This window comes from Culex quinquefasciatus, chromosome 1, assembly GCF_015732765.1.
Source record: "Culex quinquefasciatus strain JHB chromosome 1, VPISU_Cqui_1.0_pri_paternal, whole genome shotgun sequence".
Lineage (NCBI taxonomy): Eukaryota > Metazoa > Arthropoda > Insecta > Diptera > Culicidae > Culex > Culex quinquefasciatus.
The window spans coordinates 25802652-25824028 of record NC_051861.1 but is presented as its reverse complement, the minus strand read 5'-3'; the positions used below and the strand labels follow the sequence as shown (position 1 = coordinate 25824028).

General features: G+C 42.9%; 2 protein-coding genes across 2 annotated transcripts; one reads left to right on the top strand and one right to left on the bottom strand.

Moving 5' to 3' along the window:
• Positions 1–2984: 2984 nt before the first annotated feature.
• On the bottom strand, positions 2985–4085 carry LOC6039344 (mediator of RNA polymerase II transcription subunit 7). Its single transcript, XM_001848919.2, has 2 exons — positions 3643–4085; positions 2985–3496 (listed from the first exon to the last, which is right to left on the bottom strand). Exons 1-2 carry the CDS (start codon positions 3970–3972, stop codon positions 3170–3172), a joined length of 657 nt encoding a protein of 218 aa, XP_001848971.2. The 5' UTR covers positions 3973–4085; the 3' UTR covers positions 2985–3169.
• A 2794-nt stretch (positions 4086–6879) lies between these two features.
• On the top strand, positions 6880–20665 carry LOC6039350 (attractin-like protein 1). The gene is made up of 6 exons (XM_038248913.1): positions 6880–7669; positions 16530–19697; positions 19757–19883; positions 19951–20040; positions 20110–20191; positions 20250–20665. The coding sequence occupies exons 1-6, from the start codon at positions 7383–7385 to the stop codon at positions 20402–20404; spliced, it is 3909 nt and encodes a 1302-aa protein (XP_038104841.1). The 5' UTR covers positions 6880–7382; the 3' UTR covers positions 20405–20665.
• Positions 20666–21377: the final 712 nt, after the last annotated feature.

Below are 21377 nucleotides of genomic sequence, written 5' to 3'. Positions count from 1 at the left end.
CCTAACTTGTCTCAAATTTCAAAGTGCACTTATGTGCACTTTTTGAGTTATGCCATTTTGAACATTTTGATTCATGCAAGAAAATTAATGATTTCGCGTATACGCTTGGTTAAAATCACATTATTTACCTGCGGAGGCAGAAATGACGTACCTGCTATGTATGTTTTGAAATTGATTTGATATTCATGACTTTGTTGGTACCGTAAACTGGGGTGACTTTGATAGCCCGGGGTGACTTTGATAGGTTTTTCAAATGCCCGTCAAATTAATATTTAAACATTTTTGAGAATTTTGAGTATGTAAGCATTAAGGGAAAGCTTATTATCGAACATATATGCAAAAATGTGACAGTTACATTGGATGTATCAAAAATAGTGGCCAAATCAAATTTCTATCAATGTCACCCTGGCTATCAAAGTCACCCCAGTTTACGGTACTTAGGTACGTTTAATAAAATTAGAAATTCCTATTCTAAGTATTTTGCAGAAACGATTCGTCGAATATTCATATCAGTTCGTTGTTGTGTTCTTTTGAAAGTATGGATAATAATACCGTAGTGTCCCTGTACGATATAACGAAGCACTATTCTGAAAACGTGAGAACTGCTTTCGAGTATATTTGTAGGAATTACAACATTGCAGAACCATCACATGATCAACTCAGGAAAAACCCACAGAGGAAAAACTACGCATGCTGTTCTGTAGCTTCAAAACGAGGTATACAAAAGCCCATAGAAGAAGTTCATATTTTAAGTAATCTAAAGACAATCGGTTACATAGTGATTTTGATTTAGAAGAATTTATCGTGGAAAACGTGAATTTTGCAAGTGGATCAACCAAAAACGTGGACGAGAATCCATACAATGTTCCATAAAATAAACCGTCTAAAATTCTAAAACACCGCAAAATCAAATTTTAATTGGAGGGGGATGGGGGTCTTCAAAGAGAGGTAGATTTAAACTCAAAAAAGAGGAGGGAGATTGAACGTAAATCAGAAACTTTAACATAGCATAAACCGCCATTCCGTGCATCAAATAGACAGAGCAAGAATATCAAAATTCACCACTTTAATGCATGTGGCCTCAAATATATGAAAAAATCGAAAATTAAACTTTTTTGGAAAAATATCAAAATTCATTTGTTTTCATTATACTAAGTACAAACAACACAAAAAAGTCACAAAAAAGCAAAAAAATATTTTTGGCCGCTCGCTTATATGGAAATACCCCATAGTGGGGTGGTACATTAAGTAGGGTTTGATGTAAGTATAAGCGCCTAACCATTTATAGTGTGCCTATCAACTTTCATTAAAGCAAAAACTGTTTTATTTTTAGTTTGAATTCAAAAACTAATTGTTATTTACTGTGTATTGTTTTCTCCTGAAATCTTTCCTAGAGTTGAGTCTGTTTATCTGTTGCTATTTCTTTTGTCGCGGTGTTTTGTTACAATTTTTGGTCCTAAGCATGTTATAAAAGTTTACCAAAAATACAATAGTAATATTTGTGTTAATCCTTTAACCATTCCATAAATTGAGTAAGGGCTCAAACCTCACTTGTTTGAAAAAAGGGTGAAGATTAAAAACAATAGACAGTAAAAGAGAATTTATTCTATAAAAATCAAGTATCTATAGTAAGAGAATGATGAGCGTATTTTGAAGAATAAAAATGAGAAGCTAGATGTATTAGATGTAAAATTAGACAACGAAACTATTGGCACTACGCCCCCCGGGGCATGACCTTCCTCTAACGTGGGATTTCTGCTCCAGCGCCTCTGACGAGACAGGAGAAACCGGGACCGACGTTTTACTTCACCATCCGATAGAAGCTCAGTGGATAAGGCGGGAATCGAACCCGCGACAATAGTTAATAAATAGCGATACAAAACAAGCCTAGATTATAGTAATGATAATTTATAGGACAGATACAGAATTATTCAAATAAATAAATTCGCAATAAAATCAAAAAAGATTAGGCGAATGATAAATAGACTTGATATTACTAGTACATTAAGGAAAAGTATATTTTTAAGGGAAAAAAAACAAAACAAAGTTTGTTACAGCAGTATCAATTGATAGAAAAGAGTGGAAAAGCTTTGAGAGAAAAGAGAATCAAAAGTTAGTAAAATTAAAATCAAATGCTGGATATTAAATAGAAGAATCAGTGAAGAATTGGGAATCAGAAGAGCAAAATAAAAAAATAGGAGATAGCTGAGAATGAAGAGAAGAGAAACCCCGTTGTGCGATGTTTCAGGTACATCCACAGCAGTTGACTCAACATACTGCGAATCAAAACAATACCGTATACAATCACAAATTACTTCCCTTTCCCACATTGTCGCGCCCCTTTCTTTTAGCCGTCTCGACTCTGACCCGCGGTGGTCAAAGGTTTACGATCCGTTTCCACAGGCCACCAGCTAGGTCATCATGAAAACCAAGCCAACGTGGAGGTAAGAAAATAGGACACTCGCAAGGAACCAGAGCTATACTGTTCTGATCAAGATAATTCGGCTGATCTAACAGAACTACGGATGTAGTTAGTGACACTCCTTCCAGGATGTTCCTTACGTGGACGTCAACCGAAGAGCACGCAACAAGGTCAGTGCCATTGCATGCTCTTAGGTATCAATCCTTGGCCTGCATCTTTCGTGGTGATCTGTTGGAAAACGGAATCGACGTAACACCTTATAATGTGGCCCTCTTAAACCTTGCGGTTTCGTCAACGGATCCACAGGTGTGTATCGTTCTTTTTGCGACAAGACTCCGCCTCCCGGGTCTCCTAAGTGTGAAGGTATGGGCACGGGGAGAGGGCACCGAATACCTATATTTACACTTAGAATTTTTTGCGTCCGCCCCGGGATTCGAACCGGCGACCTCTGGATTGTGAGTCCAGTGCGCGGTCCGATTGATCCACACAGGCAGATCTGTTGGTCGAGTCAAAAAAAACAGCATCTTTACATAATTATGATCAAGCAAAAAACAACTGCAAATGGTTATTTACTACCAATAATAATTTATTCTTTCTTATCCGCGCCACGAAGGCACCATTATCAGAATATTAATATAATCAAATGTTGCAAGCGAATCCGGGCCCAGAAGGATAAGTGAGGAAGCCCCAGAATTTCATCCGTAAATGAGCCGTCGAGAGAATGGAGAAAACGAAGCACTGCACTGTCTACATGTTGTCCACCAGCTCGCACATGAGCCGATCCAGCGGATGGCACCCTTCGCCGCGACCCTTGCCGGTCTCGCTCTCGTCGCCCGTATCCATCGGTTCGGCTGCGCTGCTCAAGTCCGCTTCGGTCAGATCTGGCAGCGACGAGAACGCCGCCTTCACCATCTCGCGCACCTTTTCCAGGTGGTTCTGGAAGCGCTGGGTGGTTTCTATTCGTTGGCGCTTCTGCAACTCCATCATGACTCGCAACGTTTCCCGCGCCTGGTGCGGACGGAACTCGTTCAGCAGATGGTGGATGTGGACGAACAGAAGACTCAGGTCTTCGATCTGAAAGAAAAGTTGCTTTTTAGCGGAAACTTAACCCACGAAATCTGCAATACCGGGAACTTTCCGGCCAGTTCCTTCCTCGACTTTTAAACTATGTATTTAACTAACAAGTTATAGTACCCAATAAAACAACAAATTACAATTACCTTCTCGGCTCTCCGCGGACTATCCGGATAGTGCACGAGCAAATCGATCAGATCCAGAAAGTTGACCAGCAACGAATGGTTCAGCTTCTTTAGCTCCTTCCGCCGGTCAAAGTGCTGCGGGTAGAGCCGCTTGAAGCCCTGCGCCTCCAGCGGCCGGATAATGTTGTCGTCGTTGCTGAACGGATTCCCGAACATGGTGTACGAGTCCTGGATCGGGGGTGGCGGTTTCGGGGCCCGATTCTTCCGGATGTTTTCGTCCGTGAACAGGTTGATGTACTGCGCCGGTGGCAGCGGCAGCGAGCTGACCTGGATCGTGTCCGCGTTGGCCATCGTGAGCCCGGAAAGTACCGCTTAGGTGGACTCAAAATGCAATTTATTGGCGATTTCTGCGACACGAATACGCTTGAGATTTTTTTCTTCTGCTGGCAAGCTGTATTTTTGACGTTTACAATTTTGACAGCTTCTTCTGGTGTTGTTGTACTTGATCGAGTTGCACCCACCAACGATTGCACCCACTTTATTGCACGCTTGTTCAAGGTTCTATCTATATTAAAGCAAAATCGAATCAAATTATTCGTTCTACAGCATTGCCTTGGCGTTTTCGCTTACAAGATTCCTACTCGAAACTAGGTGTCCGAAGGCTTGATTGTTGAGGCAATTGCAAACCTCTTTTTACACCTATGCTTCCATCAACCCCGGGATTCGAACTGATGACCTTTGGATTGTGAGTCCAACTACCTACCAACGACTCCACTCAGGGAGACGACTCCGTCACCTGGACTGAGCTAACACAAAGAAAAAATACTCTAAATTTAAAAAGATCGTTCGTTGGATTAAATGTTCGCGTTGGTGAATATTCGTAGAAAGTTAAAACTTTTTAATTTAAAAGCTAAAAAGTTGTTAATACTACCATGCATTTCTGGATCAAAATCGTTGTATAGGTAAAAGTTTTTTACTTTTATTATAAGAAAAAACTTTTTATGGCAAGAATAAATAACATTTAACATTACAGTGATGATTTTCGAAACATGTGATGGATTTCATTTCAATATTATAATATTAAAACAGTATGTTTTCGATATTTTTTTTTGTATTTAACGGATCTGCTTATGGTTGGCCAACTTCCGCGTCCAAGCTGTACCGATTCTTACGGTACGCCACCGGTCACGTTCGAAGGCCCCAGGCTGAGCAGGTTACGGATGGATGTTTCGTTGGGGAGCAACATCGCGGCCTTTATTTTGGAGCGCGACAGCGATGTAGCGGACAGGGTGGTCTCGTTGCCGGCCATCATCAGGACAAGCTTGGAGGAGTTGGCCATTGGTTGTTGATTCGGGAAGGGAAGTCGACGTTTTCCGGCTAGGAACTGAAGCGCATGAACGGATAGTTCACGATCACTTGGTCCTCCTTCGAGAATGATACAGATATTGCGAACTCGCCGTCAAAGTTCATCCGGCCGAAACTGCGTCGTTGCGAGATGAGCGTTTGCGGGCGGAAGTTGCTGAAAGAGTTTTAAAGTAAATTAAATTGGCTAGACACTTAACACATTCTCAATACTCACCTATAACTTCTTCGGTGTTCCAGGTAGATGTTTTTGATTAGGTTCGTCGGATCTCGCTCCAACCTCTGGAAGTAATCTGAGTACGACAGCTCCAGGACCGGCGGCTTTCGTACAGACGGTCCTTCCAGAACTAGTGCAAACTGTTCTTCTGGATGTGTAGGTAATACTCGTCCCGCAACGAGAAATGGATTGCGGACCCTCGGGACATCCCACACTGTCCCGTCCTCACTTCTGGCACATAATGCTGCTGATGGTCGTAAACCGCCGGCACCGAGTGCAACATCCGCGCTAACCACCTACTTATCGTTTCCCTCTTCCGTCGGATCCTTCTCCTCACCGTGAAAATTAACTTTTTCTCGTCTACCTACCCCGGGCCACCACCACCGAATACAACCGGTGCAAATCCACATCCCGACCCCCGATCTTCGGCAACCACATAAACGGCGTCCTACAAAAACAAACAAAATAAACTCAAACGCCACCAAACACCCAAGCTATATTCTTTCCCATTTCGGTCGTGACACAGCTTATCCTCCTGGCCTTCTATCGGATGGGGAAGTTAAAACGTCGGTCCATTTGCGTAAAAGAGGTTTTGGGTGACTCACCATTGCTGATATTATTGTTTACAGTGATAAAGCCTCGGATAAAGCTTATTTTTCTGAGTACAATGACCCTTTGTACGACCACATAGAGTTTAAAAATGATTTTTAAATCAATTTTGAAAAATTAACCTCTCAGTCCTTCTTGACAGAAAAGCTTCTACTTGACAGCTCGTTCCAAGGGGACCATAAGTTGATCCATCGAAAAATGTTGTCTTGTCAAAAAATGTGTTGCATCAAAATGAAAAAAAGTGATCAGAAATGGTTTTTAATCGTGTTTTTTTTTAACCGTTGTACATGAAAATTGACATAGGGCTTTAGTATCCAATTGGGTCCTAAAATGAAAAATAGATTGCTGATATTATTGTTTACAGCGATAAAGCTTATTTTTCTGAGTACAATGACCCTTTGTACGACCACAAAGAGTTTAAAATGGATTTTTAAATGAATTTTGAAAAATTAACCTCGCGGTCCTTCTTGACAGAAAAGCTCCTACTTGACAGCTCGTTCCAAGGGGACCATAGTTGATCCATCGAAAAAATGTTGTCTTGTCAAAAAACAATTTTGCATTCAAATGAAAAATAGTGATCAGAAATGGTTTTAATCGTGTTTTTTACCGTTGTACATAAAAATTGACATAGGGCTTTAGTACCCAATTATAGGCTAGTACGCAGATCGGAAGAAAAGGGGTCAAGAAACAGCTTTTTGAACAGCAGAACAAAGAAGAGGGAGCGATTTCTTGGGGCTTTTCTTCACCCTCTCTGGCTTGCTTTCGCTGCCGCTGCTGCCCATTTATTTTTTTTCTTGACCGATTCCTTCCGAAGTGCATACACCGCTTATGTATGGAAAAAATATACAATATTAGATAGGACCGAGGATAGGACCTACAGACCCTATGTAAGCTAAATTTTAGGAAAACGTTAGCAAAACCTCCCAACCGTGTTGCACCCACCGTTTCTGTCAACACCCTTGTTTTCAGCGCCGGGCATCCCGTAAACGTCACAACAAAACCACCCATCTCGCTTGCTCAGCCGCACGCCAAACGCAAACCAAAACACTCGCCCCGTCCCGCTCTGGCTTTCATTACGGACCTGCGTTCGCGAACGAAACTCGTCACAAAAGAGAGACTCCGCGAAGGAAAAGTGTCACCCTCCTCCACACACGTCAGTCAGGAAAAAAGCAGTAAAAATCCAGAATTGAAAATTCAGATTAAAAGTTCCTTCGACGGGTGTCCGCGCGAGTGTGGCCATTTCGGGGTTGTAAGCGCGTTCCGAGCCAGGTTCTTGCTGGGTGTAGGGGGGAACCAGCAATGGCCACCACGGCTGGAAGTTGAGAAAGACTCAGAAGAAAAAAAAAACTTGCCAGGGAAAAGTGAAAGAGGAGTGCAGAGAGAAAGAAAATAAAACAAGGAAAAATGGTTCGCACGGAAAGTGCGCTGGCGAAATTGGTCCGCTGAGGGGCGAGCCCGTGTGGAGCAGGTTCCCGAAAGTAAATATAGTTCCGTCTGGAGGGATCCGCAGGTGTGTGTATTATTGTGAGTGTTGTTTTTGTTGTTGCTGCTGGGGTGGCCGCAACCAGCTATCATGGAACAGCTGCCCTGGCGGAAGAGCAGGACAAGGATGAGGAGGAGCAGTACGGGCGGGTTGAACGGTTTGCTGCGGCTTGCGCTGGCCGCCCTGGTGCTGGTGGTGGCCCTCACGGTGGAGGCGGCCGGCAGCAGCAGCCTGACCATGACCGGCGGTGTTCACTCGGGCGGGGGCAAGTGCTCGGAGATCCGGTGCATGAACGGGGGCAGCTGCCGCAACGGGACCTGTCTCTGTCCGGACGGCTGGCAGGGCTCGGAGTGTCAGTTTTGCGGAGGAAAAGTTAGGTAAGTGAGCGCGATGGCGAAGGAGGAAGAAGGGGGCAAGGAAAACCTGTTCCTCGAGTGACCAAGTCGCTGGTATGTTTGAGGTCGCGATGGCCCACTTTCCAGCAGCAGCGAGCAGGGGAGCCCCCAGAACCAGATTTGGGTGGAAACTTTCCAAAAGGGAAATGAGATCTGGCGGAAGTGGGCGAGCAGCGACGATTGCCCTTTTTGGCCAGAGTTGGACAGCTGTTTGGTTGCGAATTGATTTTTTTTTCCTCTTCGCAACTTTGAGACACTTTGTTTTCGCGGATAAGTGAAATTTAGTGGAAAAGCACAGACAAATAGTTTTTTTCAGCGTTATGCATGAATCATAAATCAATTAAAAATTGGGCATTTTGGGAAATCATAATGAAAATTCTTAAAAGTCTGAGTCATGTTGAAAGCACCTTCTGACAGATTTTTTAAATATAAGCTACGACAATTGGGTCCTAAATTGAAGCTTAAATTTCCGATATTATTTATTGTTCACAGCGATTTATCTTATTTTTCTGAGTACAATTACCCTTTGTAAAACTGCAAGGATTTAGGGAGCGTTCTTTTATTACGTGACGCAAAACATCGGATGTTAAGACCCTCCCTCCTAACAAAATTTCCATACAAATTTAAAAATGTATGGAACGTAACACGGTCTCTTTCAATATTTTGACAAAATTCCTTCAACAAGTTGTTTAGAATAGTGCCCTACACATGTGCCACAAAGTTATATAAATTTTGAAGCACAATTTATTCGTTTCGTTTTCGTTTTACGGAGCAAGGTGGGGGACGCGGCCTCAAGTCAGTCCAAGTCCGGTTTCTTGTGGAAAAAAGGGTACCGTAAACTGGGGTCAATCGGGACACATGGGGCGAATTGGGACAGCAGTTTTAACCATGTTGGAGCACAATATTTTGATTTTTCTGGTTGGTTTCGGTTAGAACAGACTCAGGCCAACAAAATGTGTACATCCATTTCCAAATTTAAAAGCTTTAAGTGCTCTAGAAACTGCTGTCCCTATTCAGACTGTAGTCCCGATTCACCCCAGATTACGGTAGTGGCCGAACTAGTATTGCATACAAAATGAACACCACCGGAAGATATAGGGGATCGGGAGGGGGAAGGTGAAAGAAAATTTGTGTAGGTGTGAGTAGTAAAAACTTGGATGACTTGAGCAGTTACGGTAATCTGAGTTTAACACTGAATAATGAAAATCTTAAATTTTGATTCAAAAAAAAGGCCCGGAGGAAATTAAATTATTATTTAATTAAATAAGAAAATGTTACTAAACGGAGATTGATACAAAGGAAACCTAACATGTATATCAAATTTAAAGGAAAATAAAAAACGATAGATGAAAACTAACTTGTCTAGGGAATACAAATCTTGAGGCCTTTTTCTGGGCCACGTCCTGTCGCGTCCGTCAGTATTCTTGTCCTACATTACAACTAGAAGCAGATCTGCCACTTAAATAGAACACTTGGACCAATTCAACTAATCATTTAGATCCAATTCTTTATTATGGAAAACTAACTAACTTGAATCAATAACCTTAACTGAACTGTCTAAAAGTAACTTGAATCTCAAATCCCAAAAATTGTAATCACAAAGCCAAACATTCCTATACCTAATTTTTAAACCTGTCTTGCCGGCCCAAACAAAAAACCATAAATCAACTGTTCATATTTTACAAGTTGAACACTCGTCGTTAAGACGACTATTTCGTGCCTTCCATTTTATTAGGACACACAAGCTTTGCAAACAGGAGCGTATCCCTATCATACCTTTTGTAAACTGTTATTTGAGTGGGAGAGATACACCCCTGTTTACAAAACCCATGTGCCCTTTTGAAATGTTAGGCTCTATTTGATCGTCAAACCTCCAGTAGATCCTCGATTAGCAACAATGGTCGATACAACCATAATCCGAAAACCGTTAGTTCAACAGATTAACGAATTTTGTCCGATATCATTTCATTACTGATTGATCGAGACTCTATGGAAATTTTGACATATCAAAATGCTTTGTATTATTACTTAAATGGAAGTTTAAAATTTATGCACGTAACATTTTTTAAATAAATTTCAAAATCTATTCTATCCTACAATGCCTAGAAGAGGCCTCTGTTTCTGTTGTGAGTAAGCGCTGGTTTCAGAGTTCATTTTTCAATTTAAAAGGGGTGGGAGACGACTAATTTGCTTCATGAACACCTACTCGGCCTTGGGACCACCTCTTAAGACACTGATGGCTCCTAGCTAGGAATTAAACCTAGACACAGCGTCGAGGCCCGCTTCGCATGGAAAAAATGTTGGCTGGGGGGAAGTGATATTATCACGAAATTTTATTTTAAAGCCAACATTGCTAACGGCGTCGAGGTCCTTACTCATGCCCAAGGATATAAATTTTGAAGCACAATTTATTTGGATCAAAAATTCCTTCAGTGGCTTCAAGATGGCAACAACCGGCACACGCTGATTCATTTTGGTGCTGAAATTCGTTAAATTGTATTTAATACAGAATATTTTATAGTGATGATCAAATTTTTTCGAAAATGATCAACAGCTTCACCTTAAATCAATTTTAAAGATAACATCATGGTCCTTTTTGACAGAAAAGGTTCTACATACTTGACAGCTCATTCCAAGGGAATCATAGTTGATCCATTGAAAAAATGTTGTCTTGTAATTGGGTTCTAACATGAAGCTTAGATTGCTGATATTATTGTTTACAGCGATAAAGCTTTTTTCTGAGTACAATGGCCCTTTATACGACCACAAAGAATTTAAAATGGATTTTTAAATCAATTTTGAAAAATTAACCTCGCGGTCCTTCTTGACAGAAAACTACCTACTTGACAGCTCGTTCTAAATAGACCATAGTTGATCCATCAAAAATATGTTGTCTTGTCAATATTTTTTTGCATTAAAATGAAAAAAAGTGATCAAAAATGTTTTTAATCGTATTTTCTACCGTTGTACATAAAAATTGACATAGGGCTTTTAGTACCCATTTTTTTTTTTTGCATTAAAGTGAAAAAAAGTGATCAAAAATGGTAATTTATCACGCTTTTACAAAAAAAAAATCGTGGTTTTAACCGCTGTATATACACTAGCGCACCATTTAATTTTGCTGGCCGGACAAAATTTAACCTCACTTTTTTCTACCTTTCTAAAAATGTTTAACAAGACGAGGTTTCTTACAAAAACCATCCTTTTTACAATCTTTCGAAACTCAGAAAAAAATGATTTTTTTTTATTAACGCAATAAAAAAATTTTGAAAACAAATTATTTTGGAAATAAAAAATTATTTAAAATGATAGAGCATCAAAAGTTAACAAAGTATCAGCTCGATTTTTTGCTCAAAAGTTGTTTTGAACGCTGGAATTTAACTAAACAGAATTCGCATACATAACCTCAAAAGGCAAAAATTTCAATCGACATCCTTCGCTCTGTTCTGCTACTCAACACTAGATGTCGCATGTCGTTTGGCTTATGAATGCCAATTGACCCGGTAATTTTATCGACATTTTATTTTTATCGTAATATATGAGATCCGACTTCAAAAAGTATAAAATTAACAGTAAAGTGCACATAACTTTTCATAGGGTTGTAAGATTTCCAATCTTTTAGGCTCATTAATTGATATGTATTTTGAATACCTATCTAACGACAATTTGCATGATAGATCCGAACAAAGTTCTTTGAAAATATATGAGATCCGTCCTCTAAAAAGTGTAAAAATAGCACTTAGACACATAACTTTTAATAGGGTTGTCAGATATTCAATCTTTTGGACTCGCTAGAAAGATATTTTAAATACCTTCCTCAAAATTTCATTGCAAAGAAAATTAATGAAATCCACTCAAAAGATGATGTCCAATCACTCCACTGAAAATATTTCATGATTAAAGTATTTTTTTTTTAAATCATATGCCCGAGCAGGGTTAAATAACACGGGAATACCAAATTTTGGTATTACTTGGGCAAATAACAGCGACCAAAATGTGCCCTTGGTTGCCCAGTAATAGATGGTAAAATACCATGAAATCATACCAAAATCTTGTATGTAGAAGGGCACAACAATACCATACCATGTTATTCCAAAGGTAAAATAATACCACAAAATAAAATCATTTCAATACCAAGTTGAGGTCTTCTGTATTTTTGAACATTGCTTCAATACCAAAACTTGGTATTGTCATGGTTTTAATTTTAGGTATTCCTGCGCTCTTGGAAAATCATATTTTGGTATTCCTGTGGTCTTCCACAAACATGATATTGGTTTGATTTCATGGTATTTTACCATCTATTACTGGGCAACCAAGAGCACATTTTGGTCGCTGGTATTTGCACAAGTAATACCAAAATTTGCTATTTTTATACCATTTTTAGTGCAGCAGTTGCAGTTAGTGAAAAAACGTAAATGATCCTTATGCAACAACCAAATCTACTCACCTGATGATTCCATGTTGTTTTTAGTGATATTCTTCACCACACCGAATGCATTTGTCATTGATGAACGGCTGTACTTGAAGTTCTTGAAGCTTCTGAAAAATAACAAGATTGAAAAATAAGTATTATTAAAATGAAACTGGATTGAAATTCACCAAAATTCAATAATCTGTTGATTGACTCGTTTTTCAAAGTATTTGGTTATCCCAACTTAGAAAAATTTCAACGTTTTTGAAAAACATATTAGTGGGTATATCACAAAAAAAAATTAAATCAGCTTTAACATTTTTGGGTTTCAAGTCATTTTAGCGCAAAATTAATTATCTCTTCAAAAATTTAAAAAAATCCATAGTTTCAGAGAAAATTGATGAAACCTTTCAATACCAAAATAATACCAAAATGTGCCATCCTGACTTAGAAAATTTTCAACAATTTCAAGTCATTTCTGTAGGGGGTATATCAAAAATGTTTAAAATCAAGTTTGAAATTTTCGGTTTTCTATGAAAGCATTCGCTTTGAGACCTCGTTTTAGCGCAAAATTAATTATTTTGTCAAAATTGGTCAAAATTTTCCCATAGTTTCAGAGGAAATTGATAAAACACCTTAATACCAAAATAATACCAAAATGTGCCATCCTGACTTAGAAAATTTTCCACAATTTCAAGTCATTTCTGTAGGGGGTATATCAAAAATGTTTGAAATCAAGTTTGAAATTTCCGGTTTTCAAAGAAAGCATTCGCTTTGAGACATCATTTTAGCGCAAAATTAATTATTTTGTCAAAATTGGTCAAAATTTTCCCATAGTTTCAGAGGAATTTGGTAAAACACTTTAATACCAAAATAATACCAAAATGTGGTGTTCGACCATTGACAAATTCTGCAATTTTGCAATATCAAAACAATACCTTAAATTGGTATGATACCACATTTTGCTCTTGCATAATCCTTAAGACAAATTTTTAAGGGTCCAGGAATACCAAAATTTGTTATTGATACCAGAGAAAGGTATTATTACGCATTTCCCTGGTTATTTACCCATGCTCGGGTGTTTTTTTAATCGTCTGATCCGGAAATCGAAAATCAAGTTATCACAACTGCCGAACTGGAAACGATGAACCAGTTTATCGTTCGCTTGTTCCAGAAGTTCCGGACCATCTGCCAGATGTCGGACAACCCACTGATAGAAGCCATCCTTTCCATGTAATGGAGCGGAACTCAACGTCTGTGATATTAGTTTTTAAAAACCCCAAGTTTTTATTTAATTGCATTTAAAGAACCTTCTTGCACCAAGCGGTAAATGAAAAAGAAATAGTTGCAAGGAACACCTAATCTCAATATGAAAAATTGTTATTTTGGTAAATAAAATTATTGAATTGATAAAAAAATATCAACTAAATCACTAGACCAGATCATCTTGTTCTCAATGCACGTTGTTGTTAGTTTTCAACCGGACGAGATGAACAAGAGCGATTTCGGAGTTCGGATTGAAGTCTTTCCAATAATCGGCTCGTGGAAGTCGAACAGATTGAAGAACTCGCAGAAAGCTGTGACCAGCATACGCATTTTCCGCAGGAGTTCCTTGGATGCACTCTGGCATTTAACTGGAAAAGAAGATTAGGAAAGTCAATTTCAAGGTACCTAACAATTTTCGCAGCAAGTACAGCTTTTGAAATTGTTTTTCCGTTTTGGAGCATCTCTAGTTCAAGCTGAGCAGGAAACATGAAATGCACGATCAGATGATTTGCACATCGCTTGAGAACCGTAGAAGGGATTCCGTCGGGTCAAGGTGAGAATGATGACTAAGTCTTTAACTTTTCGTCGCCATCTCGATCATGTCACGCGAAATGACACACGTGTTGATGTCGACCAGACCCACGGGGAACACCGTCAAGATGATGAGTGGAAGAGATGGATTCGGGCTCGCGAAAATCGGATGCAAAGTGTCTGGCAAAAGGTTCGCATTTCTCGTCGTTGCAGTCGAATCACCCAACGCCACCGTTGCAGGAAGGCCACTGTTGGGGCCTAAGCCCCCAACTGGATTCTGCGGGTGGGCTGTATTTCAGTTCTAAAGTGATAAAAACATTGGGGCTTACTTTTTCACCTTTTACTTCACAAAACTTTTAAATTTCTAATTTTTATTTACACTTGCACGACGTGTCTCGTTCACGTCCCGAGACGGAGTGAAAATTTTCCACTCTGTCTCTCTCTCTCTCTCGTTCGTTCGCGCGCTTCGGCTTCGTTTTGTGCTGTCACGTTGGCAGCGCCGTCGCTGACGCAGGGCTGGACTCACGCACACTGGGCGGCAGGTGCCCAAATCCGGGCAAAACATTCGGCGTTGTGCCGAACAGCCATGCCAGGAAACTTGACGAGAGTTCATACAAAGGGTCATTGTCGAGGTCATTGTACTCCGAAAAATAATCTTTATCGCTGTAAACAATAATATCAGCAATCTAAGCTTCATTTTAGGACCCAATTTATGATTTTCGGTTCAAATTGTTGTAGAACGTTGATCCTTGGGCATGAGTAAGGACCTCGACGCCGTTAGCAATGTTGGCTTTAAAATAAAATTTCGTGATAATATCACTTCCCCCCCAGCCAACATTTTTGCCATGCGAAGCGGGCCTCGACGCTGTGTCTAGGTTTAATTCCTAGCTAGGAGCCATCAGTGTCTTAAGAGGTGGTCCCAAGGCCGAGTAGGAGTTCATGAAGCAAATTAGTCGTCTCCCACCCCTTTTAAATTGAAAAATGAACTCTGAAACCAGCGCTTACTCACAACAGAAACAGAGGCCTCTTCTAGGCATTGTAAGATAGAATAGATTTTGAAATTTATTTAAAAAAATTATTATTACGTAGCATTTTGATATGTCAAAATTTCCATAGAGTCTCGGTCAATCAATAGTGCGATGATATCGGACAAAATTCGTTAATCTGTTAAACTAACGGTTTTCGGATTATGGTTGTATCGACCATTGTTGCGAATCGAGGGTCTACTGGAGCCTTGACGATCAAATGGAGCCTAACATTTCAAAAGGGCGCATGGGTTTTGTGAACAGGAGTGTGTCTCCTTCACTCAAATGACAGTTTACATAAGGTATTATAGAGATGCACTCTTGTTTGCAAAGCTCTATGCCCTAATGAAGTGAAAGGCATGAAATAGTCGTCTTAATTACTAGTGTTCAACTTATGAACTATTCATTTACGTTTATTGGTTTTTGGAAGCGGCAAGACTGGTTTAAAAACAAGATCCTTTACCTTATTTGGCGTTATAATAAAACATTCGGGGATTTGAGATTAAATTTACTTTCAGACAGTTTAGTTTAGGTTGTTTTTACCCAATAAGGTGGAACGGGAAAGGTATCATCATTAACGTGGAACGGGACGATTATTCACCATATTTTATCTCCATATTTAATGATGGCCCGTTACACCTTAAAGTTAGATAGTTTTCCGTCGATGAATAATTGGACTGAAATGATTAGTTGATTTGAACGAAGTGTAACATTTCATTGGCAGATCTGTTTCTAGTTGTAATGTACGACAAGACTATTGACGGACGTGACAGGTCGGCAGTTAGTTTTCATCTTTTTTTCTCTAGTATTTTTTATTTCCTTTAAATTTGGAATACATCATAGGTTTCTTTTGTATAGATCTCCGAATAGTTACATTTTCTTATTATATTAACTAATAATTTAATTTATTCCGGGTCTTCTTACTTTGAATCACAATTTCAGATTTTCTTTATTCAGTGTTAAACTTCGATTACCGTAACTGCTCAAGTCATCCAAGTTTTTACTACTCACACCAACACTAATTTTCTTTCACCTCCTCCCGATCCCTATATCTTCCGGTGGTGTTCATTTGGTATGCAATACTAGTTCGGCCACTACCCTTTTTTCCACAAGAAACCGGACTTGGACTGACTTGAGGCCGCGTCCCCCACCTTGCTCCGTAAAACGAAAACGAAATTGTTGTAGAACGTTGATAAGCTAGGGTTATATCCCCTTGATTCAAGGATTGGTTTAGTTTATTGTAAGTTTAAGTTAGTTTTAGGTTAGGTTATGTTTTCTTAAAATTTTTTTTTTCCTCATTGTACCTAGAGTTACAAAAATGATAAATCATATACTTTTAAAGTTATGAAAATGAACAGTGTTTAAATCACGAAAAGCAAACTAAAGCTGAAGAGCCACAGCTGACCACTTATTATGTAAACCAAATGTAATTATTATAAGAAAGATTCAATAAAGTATATTTAATTCAAAAAAAAAATTGCTAGGGTTATATCTCGGCAACGATTATACCAATTGTCTTCAAAGCTAACAAGAACCAATGATTCTAACAAGTAACAATTTCTCAGACTCAGCAATAACGATGTTTTTGTTTTCATTCCTTGCTTCGCAGACTAACGGACCCGTCCGGCAGCATCCACGACGGGCTCGGCAACTACTCGATCGGCGTCAAGTGCAGCTGGCTGATTGACGCCCGGGATCACAACAGCATCGCCGCCGCTCAGACGACCGCGATCGCCAAACCGTCGGTGATCCGGCTGCACCTGGAGGAGTTTGCGACGGAGTGCGGCTGGGACCACCTGTACGTGTACGACGGGGACAGCGTCGAGTCGCCGCTGCTGGCCGTGTTCAGCGGGTTGATGTACCGGAAGAATTTCAGCATCCGGCGGATTCCGGAGGTGTTTGCGCACAGCGGGTCGGCACTGTTGCACTTCTTCAGCGATGACGCGTACAACATGTCCGGGTTCAACATCAGCTACCAGGTGAACGCGTGTCCCACGGTGGACACGGCTTTGAACTGTTCCGGGCACGGGGTTTGTGCGGTTGGGGGTGATTGCAGCTGTGATCCGGGTTGGACGGGGTTGGCGTGCAACGTGGCACGATGTCCGAACAACTGTTCGTCGCATTTGGGCCGGGGGACGTGTAACGTGCTGCAGCAGCGGTGCGACTGTGCCAAGGGATTCGATGGGAACGATTGTTCGCAGGTGCGTGCGCACGGCGTTTGGACGACCATCGATTCGGAGGGCAAGCAGGGATTTGTGCCGCCGGGGAGTGCCTCGCACGGGTCGGCCGTGTTCCGGGACACGTTTTATGTGGTTGCGGGCGAGAGTTACGCGAAGGCAAAGTCGATGATGTACATGTACGACTTTAATGGGAAGGTGTGGGAGACGGCCCATACGGATTCGAAGACGACGCCGGCGCTGCGGTACGGGGCGTCGACGGTCATGTACGGGGACAAGATCTTCATGTACGGCGGGGTGGTTGAGGGAAGCAAGGGTGGTGTTTGTGGCGAGTTGTGGGCGTTTGACGTGAGTGCCAAGATCTGGGAGAATATTACGGTGAAGGCGGAGCCGTGTAACGAGACGTACGCGATGTGTGGTCCGTTGAAGTCGGCAGGACACACGGCGACGTTGATATCGAACTTTGAGGGCGGCAAGAAGGGACATTCCCAGCGGATGGTGGTCATTTTTGGTCATTCGCCGCAGTTTGGGTACCTGAACACGGTGCAGGAGTACAACTTTGGGACGCGCGAGTGGAAGATTGTGCGGACGAAGGGTTTCCCGGTGAAGGGCGGTTACGGCCACTCGGCGGCGTACGATCCGCTGAAGGAACGAATCTACGTGTACGGCGGGATAATATCTGAGAGCGACAGTACTCAGGTGTTGAGTGGCAAGTTGTACAGCTATGAACCACACGGTCGGGTGTGGGTGCTGGAGGCGGCGGCGCCGACTTCCCGGTTCCTGCACACGGCCAACTTTATCAGCCCGGGCTTGATGATGGTGTTTGGGGGAAACACCCACAACGACACTTCGCACAGCTTCGGGGCCAAGTGCTACAGCCGGGATCTGATGGTGTACGACATTCTGTGCGATTCGTGGCACGTGCAGCAGATGCCCAACGATCTGCGGGCGGATTTGGCCCGGTTTGGCCACTCGGCGATTGTGTTCGAGGAGTCGCTGTACATCTACGGTGGGTTCGACGGGCAGATGATCAACGACATGCTCAAGTTTACGCCGGGCAATTGTCGGGCGTTTAACCGATCCGATCAGTGCCTGAACGCCCGACCTGGGGTCAAGTGCATCTGGGACATCCAGAAGAGCAAGTGCGTTCCGATTCTGGACGTGGACAAGTCGGTGCTGTTTAGCCGGGACGAGACCAACTACGAAATTTGTCCGCAGGAGAGCCGGCTGGTCATGACGAGGCAGGCCCTGATGGATTACGAACTGTGCAGCTTTCTGTCCAGCTGCCAGAGTTGCGTGTCCACCTCGTACGGGTGTATGTTCTGTGGGATTGGCAACCAGAAGGGATACTGCGCGAAGGAAAAGTGTCCGGACGTGTCGTACACGTATCGTGCGGATTTCTACCCGACGCGGAAGCTTAAGGATTGTCCGGAGATTGACGGACTGTTTTGTTCGCAGCTGCACAGTTGTCACGCGTGCACGGCGTACAAGTTCTGCCACTGGGACTACGAGCACAGCAATTGCGAGTTCCGGACGAACAACACCGGAAGTGGGGACATCCTGGTGGATACGCTGCCCTGTCCGCCGGCCTGCTCAGTGTTGACGACCTGCGGCAATTGTACCCAGGAGGAGTGCATCTGGTGCCAGAACGAGCAACGCTGCGTTGACAAGAACGCGTACACGGCGAGCTTCCCGTACGGGCAGTGCCGCGAGTGGACAACCGGTTCGAACAAGTGCCGGGCGGCCAGTTCGGGCAAGAGTCAGTGTGGATTTTTCAAGACCTGCGCTCAGTGTCGCGATGATCCTGCCTGTGGGTGGTGTGACGATGGATCGATGACCGGACTGGGGAAATGTCTACCCGGTGGAGACAGCGGTGCTCACGAAGAAATGGAATGCCCGGCGACGAGGTGGCACTTTACGCACTGTCCGAGCTGTCAGTGCAACGGCCACAGTACTTGTCCGGACTCGAAGATCTGCAAGCAGCCGTGCAAAGACCCGATGATCGGAGCCAACTGCGAAAAGTGCAAACCCGGCTATTGGGGCAATCCGGTCAACGGAGGAACCTGCCAGAAGTGTGACTGCAACGGACAGGCCCAGTACTGCCACAGCGAGACGGGCAAGTGCTTCTGCAGCACGAAGGGCCTCGCCGGAGATCACTGCGAAAAATGCGACGCCACGAACCACTACCACGGCGATCCGAGCCGAGGTTCGTGCTACTACGACCTCACCATCGACTACCAGTTCACGTTTAACCTGTCCAAGAAGGAAGACCGCCACTTTACCCAGATCAACTTCCGCAACTCGCCGATCAAGGCAGACATCGATGCCGACTTTAGCATAACCTGCTCGGTCGCCGCCAAGATGAACATCACAATTCGGACGGCGGGCGGCCCGGAAAAGCCACTCTTCTCCGCGGTCAACTGCTCGACCTTCCGGTATCGCTTCTCGAAAGCGGAGCACCACTTTGGCATCGAAGACAACGTCACGTTGACGACGTTCTACGTGTACGTGTACGACTTCCAGCCGCCGCTCTGGATTCAGATCGCGTTCTCGCAGTACCCGAAGCTCAACCTGCAGCAGTTCTTCATCACGTTCTCCACGTAAGTTTGTCATTTTGTCCGACCCTGGACCCAATCTACAGTAAACCCCTCCTCTTCAGGTGCTTCCTGCTGCTGCTGCTGATGGCGGCCATCCTGTGGAAGATCAAGCAGCGCTACGACATGTTCCGTCGCCGGCAGCGGCTCTTCGTCGAGATGGAACAGATGGCGTCGCGGCCGTTCTCGCAGGTAAGCGACCACGCCGTACTTCATCATTGATTAGGGTGGTTACGAAGTTCCAACATTTGCCTTCCAGGTCCTGGTCGAGGTCGAAAGCAGCAAGGAGTACAACGAGCTGTCGCCGGCCGTGGAGAATATCACGAGCGCACCGCGCAAGCGAAAAAAGGTAACCTTCACAGTCGCCCACAAAGGTCCGAGGGAGAATCTACTAACGCGCGCTTTTGTCTCTTTGTAGGATTCGCCCAGTCCGATCGCGCTGGAGCCGTGCGAGGGCAACCGTGCCGCGGTGTTATCGCTTCTAGTCCGGCTGCCAACCGGTAATTTTTGCCGGGAATAAATCTTTGAAGCGCAAAGCTGACATTCTGATCGTTTCAGGTGGCCACCTACACGCTCCTCCCGGCCAGTCGGCCGGTCTGGCCGTGGCCAGCGCCCTGGTGACGCTCGGCAACCCGCGGCGACCGTCGATAGAGCACCCGAAGGAGCCCAAGAGCAAGCGGAAGCAGAGCCAGCATCCCGACAGTTGTATATAAGAGGCGGAAGGGAGAGTCGGCCGCGTGGACTCGTCGAGACGATGAGGACGCGTGCGCGACAACGGTGATGATATAAGATAAGGCTATATTACCGATACTACAATTTACGATTAGGTTTTTGGGGGCGTGCGCATGCAGCAGGTTTAACGTGAACCGCCACCACCAGCCTCTGGAGAAAGTTTTCCCGTTTTTTCTTCTCTTCATTGTGTTTGTTATTTTTACGAACATGGCTACAATGACTAAAGTTTTACAACAAACCAACCCCCCCCTCTATATTTAATATACTAACTGTTTGTGAATATTAGCGAATAGTGCGTGCAAGCAAGGGTTGTTGGTACGAGCGAAAACAAAGGTTTTTGGGTCAAGGTGCGAGAACAATAGCAATTAGCTTGAAAGTGTTTTGGTCGAATCCCGTTGGCGTAAACCGTATGCTTTCGTCAAGGTCGTGAGTAGACCTTGCCCGGAGTTTCAGATGTAAATGATTGTTTACAACTTTTTTGCAATTGCAATTACTGGAGTACTATCCCGAAAAAAAAACCCCGGACTCAGGCCCACGGATGACATGGCAATTTCCTGTTAGAATTTCAATATTGTCTAAATAGTTTTACAATTGAAAAAATCAATATTAAAAAATGTTTTCAAAAGCAGATTATTTGCCAGCAAAATAAGCGCTTTCCGCACACCGACGTGGAGTACACAATTATTTTGCAGAAAAGCTTGCGTTTTCCGAACCAATAATTGAATTTCGAGTACCTCTCGATAAACTTAACCAACATGAGCAACATTATTCAACGCCATTCCGGTTATGTTGTAGCATTACAACCTTGACATCTCGTTTTTTCATCCTTCTGGGTCGGCATTACTACTAGGCGATACAAGGGAGACTCTGATAGAATATCTTTTGAAGTTTTTTCTCCAAATTCTCAGTTGGGCACGTTTTTCAAGGGAAAATGTGTGTGAGAAATTCAAAACC

Coding starts and splice junctions, on each gene's coding strand:
- LOC6039344 (XM_001848919.2), bottom strand. CDS start 3,972: ATGGCCAACGCGGACACGATCCAGGTCAGCTCGCTGCCGCTGCCACCG. Junction 3,497..3,642: donor GTCCGCGGAGAGCCGAGAAG/GTAATTGTAATT, acceptor CTTTTCTTTCAG/ATCGAAGACCTGAGTCTTCT.
- LOC6039350 (XM_038248913.1), top strand. CDS start 7,383: ATGGAACAGCTGCCCTGGCGGAAGAGCAGGACAAGGATGAGGAGGAGC. Junction 7,670..16,529: donor TTTTGCGGAGGAAAAGTTAG/GTAAGTGAGCGC, acceptor CTTGCTTCGCAG/ACTAACGGACCCGTCCGGCA. Junction 20,041..20,109: donor CACCGCGCAAGCGAAAAAAG/GTAACCTTCACA, acceptor GTCTCTTTGTAG/GATTCGCCCAGTCCGATCGC.